Source organism: Triticum aestivum, chromosome 4B, assembly GCF_018294505.1.
Source record: "Triticum aestivum cultivar Chinese Spring chromosome 4B, IWGSC CS RefSeq v2.1, whole genome shotgun sequence".
NCBI lineage: Eukaryota > Viridiplantae > Streptophyta > Magnoliopsida > Poales > Poaceae > Triticum > Triticum aestivum.
Window position 1 is genome coordinate 89,350,795 of NC_057804.1, and position 4,634 is coordinate 89,355,428.

The 4,634-nt window shown below is 51.0% G+C and overlaps 1 protein-coding gene across 1 annotated transcript; it reads left to right on the plus strand.

Moving 5' to 3' along the window:
- The first annotated feature begins 2,141 nt into the window (after positions 1 to 2,141).
- Positions 2,142 to 4,125, plus strand: LOC123094530 (polygalacturonase). The gene is made up of 4 exons (XM_044516514.1): positions 2,142 to 2,674; positions 2,770 to 3,059; positions 3,163 to 3,397; positions 3,504 to 4,125. The coding sequence occupies exons 1-4, from the start codon at positions 2,237 to 2,239 to the stop codon at positions 3,723 to 3,725; spliced, it is 1,185 nt and encodes a 394-aa protein (XP_044372449.1). The 5' UTR covers positions 2,142 to 2,236; the 3' UTR covers positions 3,726 to 4,125.
- The last annotated feature ends 509 nt before the right edge of the window (positions 4,126 to 4,634 follow it).

Sequence of the window (4,634 nt, forward strand, 5' to 3'; positions counted from 1 at the left end):
CGTTACACACAATTTGCCAAACTCGGTGGGACCGAATCATGAAACTCGGTCGGACCGATTTAGTTCATAATGTGACTGTTAGGCATTTCGGTGGGACCGATTTATTTAGGGTTAGGGCATAACGTAATCTCAGTAAGACCAATTGCACAAACTCGGTGGGACCGACTTTGGTAATAAGCTAATCAGAGAGTTGGTCAGGCAAACTCGGTGGGACCGATTCGCTCATCTCGGTGAACGTTACGAAAGGGAAACGGGGAGTTTGCATTGCGAACTCGGTGGGACCGATCGCTCATCTCAGTTAGACCGAAACGTTACGAAGGGAAACAGAGAGTTTGCAATCCCATCTTGGTGAGACCGAGATCCCTATCAGTGAGACCGAAGTGACTAGGGTTTCTGGAAGTGGCTATGCCAAGTGAACTCGGTAGCGCCGGATAGATCAAATCGACGGGGGCGAGTTTGACTTTTGGTTTGGGACATATGTGGATATGAGAGAGTGGTTGAGGGTTTTTGGAGCATATCACAAAGCTTTTTTTGCAAGCAGGCCATTAAGCAACACCTCATCCCCTTTTAATAGTATTGGCTTTTCCTATGGACTCAATGTGATCTTGGATCACTAAAAGTAAAATGTAGAGTCTTGAGCTTTAGAGCCTGAGTCAATCCTTTGTCCTTAGCATTTTAAGGGGTCCACATTCCTAATCCATGCCCTGTCAATCATTGAACTTCCCTGAAATATTTATCCTGAAGTTGCATTAGTTCAATGAGCTATATGTTATTAATCATTACCAAAACCACCCAGGGATAGTTGCACTTTCAAAAAGTTAGAACCCAAAATGCACGGCTGCATCAGGATGGCCGGACACTCCAGGGATAATCATCCGGGTTTTGGATTTCTCTAAGGATGGCCGGACACTCCGGGGATGTTCGTCCGGGTTTTGGATTTCTCCGCTGTAGACTTCGGAAAACAGCAGGAAAGCCCCTCAAGATGGGCTCTGATAAAAAACGTTCAACATGAAAATTGTTCATCTCGTCGAAACAGTCAAGATTTCTTGTGGGCTCATTTCCATCCGAGGTCGTTTACTGCCTCAAAAGTGACGAGCAAGATGCAGCCAGGTTGTAAACCGAACAGTTTTGGAAAGTTCGGATTCTGAGTTCGGACCCGAACTAGGGTTTTGAACGTGAATTCTAACCTTTCCTTCCACGGGAAAGCCATCCGCTTCTTATATACCAAAGGGGTGACGGCCGATTGAATACCAACACACAATCGCAAAACTCATCTAGTACTTTTTACCCTAGTTTTATATCTCTCTCTTGTTCTTTCTCTCTCATTCTTCGTATTGAAGAGCAGCGATCCTCGAGGCTCTAGGGGCGGGCGAACCGACCTAGGGCAGCCCATAGCCGCCCCGCGTCTAGACTGGGTCCCTCCCGGGCGCGTGGGGTTTCGGGTGCTCAAAAGTGCCCGCTGGATTGCTTGTGTACCGCGCTTCCGGACTGGTCTCCTTCGACGTGACCTGCGGTGCATCACCGTCGGTGTTGGAGGTACACGGTGATGGGTTCGTGTGTGAACAGGTATGAGATGAATAAGCTTGCGGATGCAGGAGCGTATCCAAATTGAGCTACCGGGTGCACAGGACACCGGATGAAAGATGTTTTCTTTGTAAGTTTCATGTAAAATATAGTATATGACACCTCATCAAAAATATGAGTGATCATATGCTAGAACACGGAGTCATTTTCTATCTAGATCCGCCCCTGTGCGGATGAGCACTTAAGAAGAGGTTGTTCCTGCAGCCAGACCTACCTAGACCAGCGGTCGCGCCGTGGAACGGGCTGCAAGCGAGTGGGAGGACGCCGAGACACGACCAATCCTCGAAGCAGGCGGATGACGGTTTGCTTCTTGTTTAATTCTTATTAATTGTTTTTCTAGCGATTACTATTATTAGCCTATTGATTGATCGTCCAAGAGTCAAAGCAGCAAACTGACAGCTCGTTTATCCTCGCGTTTATCGTTGTGTTGCAGGACACGCGACGCACACCTTTTTTGATGGTGTTTTGCCGTGACGTAATTAAACACTCAACTCCACGATTAGCAACGTACCTCCGTCAATCTCAATCCGCAGCTGCATATTAATGCCATGAACGCAGGGTTGCAATACCACAATTACCCACCCGATCGTAATCATCATCATCATAAACTCACACAGATATCGTCCAATCGCCGAAACAAAAGAACCAGAGGATGAGCGGCCATAAGCTGTCGCTACTGGTTGCCTTGACGGCATTGGTGGCGTTGACGGCGGTGGAGGCGGAGTACAATGTCGTCGACTACGGCGCGAGGCCCGACGGCGGGGCGGACTCGGCTGGGGCGTTTTTGGCCGCGTGGGGCGCGGCGTGCAACGACACGGGGAGCTCCGGCTCCCGGCCGGTGCTGCGCGTGCCGGCGGGCAGGTTCCTGCTCAGCCGGGCCTACTTCAAGGGCCCATGCCGGAGCGCCGGCGTGGTTGTCGCCATCGACGTCAATGGCACCGTTTTCGCGCCGCCGACCGTGGACAGCAGGGCGTGGATCATGTTCCACCACGCCGACGGCCTGGCGATCCGCGGCGGGACGTTGGACGGGCAGGGGCAGGAGTACTGGGCGTGCAAGAAGGACGGCAGGTGCACCGGGCAGGGCCCTACGGTGAGTGATGACATGACCTTTTCTTGGTTTTCTCTTTGCAATGCGATTGCGTTCGGTTTCCTTGTGACGGACGCCGTACGTACGTGCACTTGCAGACGCTGGACATTAGTCAGTCCAAGGGCGTGAGTGTGAAGCAGCTGACGCTGCTCGACAGCAAGAACGTCCACATGGTCATCTTCGACTCCACCGGCGTGACGGTCCAGGGCGTCAGGATGGTCGCTCCGGCCAACAGCCCCAACACCGACGGCATCCACGCCCAGCTCTCCCGCCACGTGAGCATCCTCAACACCACGATCAGCACCGGCGATGACTGCGTCTCCCTGGGGCCCGGCTCCTCCGACGTGCTCATCAGGGACATCAAGTGCGGCCCGGGCCACGGCATCAGGTGCCACCTTCAGTTGCCAGTTCATCAGCCATTATTATTGTGTTTGCTTGTGATTTCATTTGATAGCATTGGTTTTGTGCTTGCGTTGGATGGATGATGGCAGCATCGGGAGCATGGGAGGGCAGGCCGGCGAGCAGGGGGTGAGGAACGTGACCGTGGAGAGGGCGGTGCTGACGGGCACGACGAACGGCCTGCGAATCAAGACGTGGGGGATGCCCAACCCAGGCTCCGTCACGGGCGTCTCCTTCTCGCAGGTCACGATGCAGCGCGTGGCGAACCCCATCGTCGTCGACCAGAACTACTGCCCCCGCAGCCGCAAAGTCGAATGCCCGGGCAAGGTACGTACGTAAGAGATGCCACCATTCCGGAGCATCTTCATCTCAAAGTTGGCGAAGCCATTGACTACGACTGTATCACGAACCCTGTTGTTGTCGGTGCATGCAGAGCTCGGGGGTGCAGATCAGCGACGTGTCGTACGAGGACATCGAGGGCACGTCGAGGACGCCCGTGGCGGTCAAGTTCGACTGCAGCGACACCAACCCCTGCAGCGGGATCAGGCTCAAGAACATCAGGCTGACGTACCGGCACAAGCGGCCGGCGCAGGCCAAGTGCCGGAACGCCGGCGGGTCCGCGTCCGGGGAGGTCACGCCGCCGAGCTGCTTCTGACGACCGAGCCGCCGGAGTTCCCCGCCCGGCCGGAGAAGCGTGCGCGTCTCCTTGATTCAATATTCATTGGTTTCTGTAAATACTTCTTTGTGTTGATTGGTTCGTGAACTACTACTAACACCTTGCACAGTTGCGGGAGTGTGCCAAGTGCTACCAAATCCAAGTTTTTTTTGGAGGGTAATGCTACCAAATCCAAGTAATCATTGCTTGGTGTATCTCAAAGCGACCCTTACATGTAGCCCAAAGTTACTCCTTCCGTTTCAAAATAGATGACTCAACTTTATACTAACTTTACTACAAAGTTAGTGCACAGTTGGATCATCTATTTTGGAACGGAGGGAATACTTAGTAATTTTCGCGGATTTGCTCATTCTCAATTGATTGAGAAATAGTTAAACCACAATTAACGGCATCAATTTTACGTGGTTGTTCTTGTGGATTTTATTTTTGAATTTTCTGTTTGTTTTTTTGAGATATTGAATCTTCGTGTATGGTTATAATTTGTGAGCGTAGAGGGGTGGCGGAAGCGACCGAAATAGCGAGCTAGTTCTTCTAATGCATTTCACAAATACCTTGTGTGCATGCAGAAATCTGAACCATATAATAAAATCCACAAACACCAAGCTATATAATGTTCACCATAACAATATACACCAGAGAGCAGCTGACAACAACATCAATACCCTAACATAAGTGTCAATGCATCAAAAAAATCATGTATATCATGCCTCCAATATCAACCCAATCAAACTATACTTGAGCAACAGAACCGAATAGCAAGCAAGCACTTGAAAAGCAACCGATATGACAAAAGAAACACCAAATCAAAGGGACGGCTAGTAACCCTCCACTATAGCGATGAATCAAGTACAAGGCAGAGGCTCCAAATCTTCAATTTTAACACTCAAA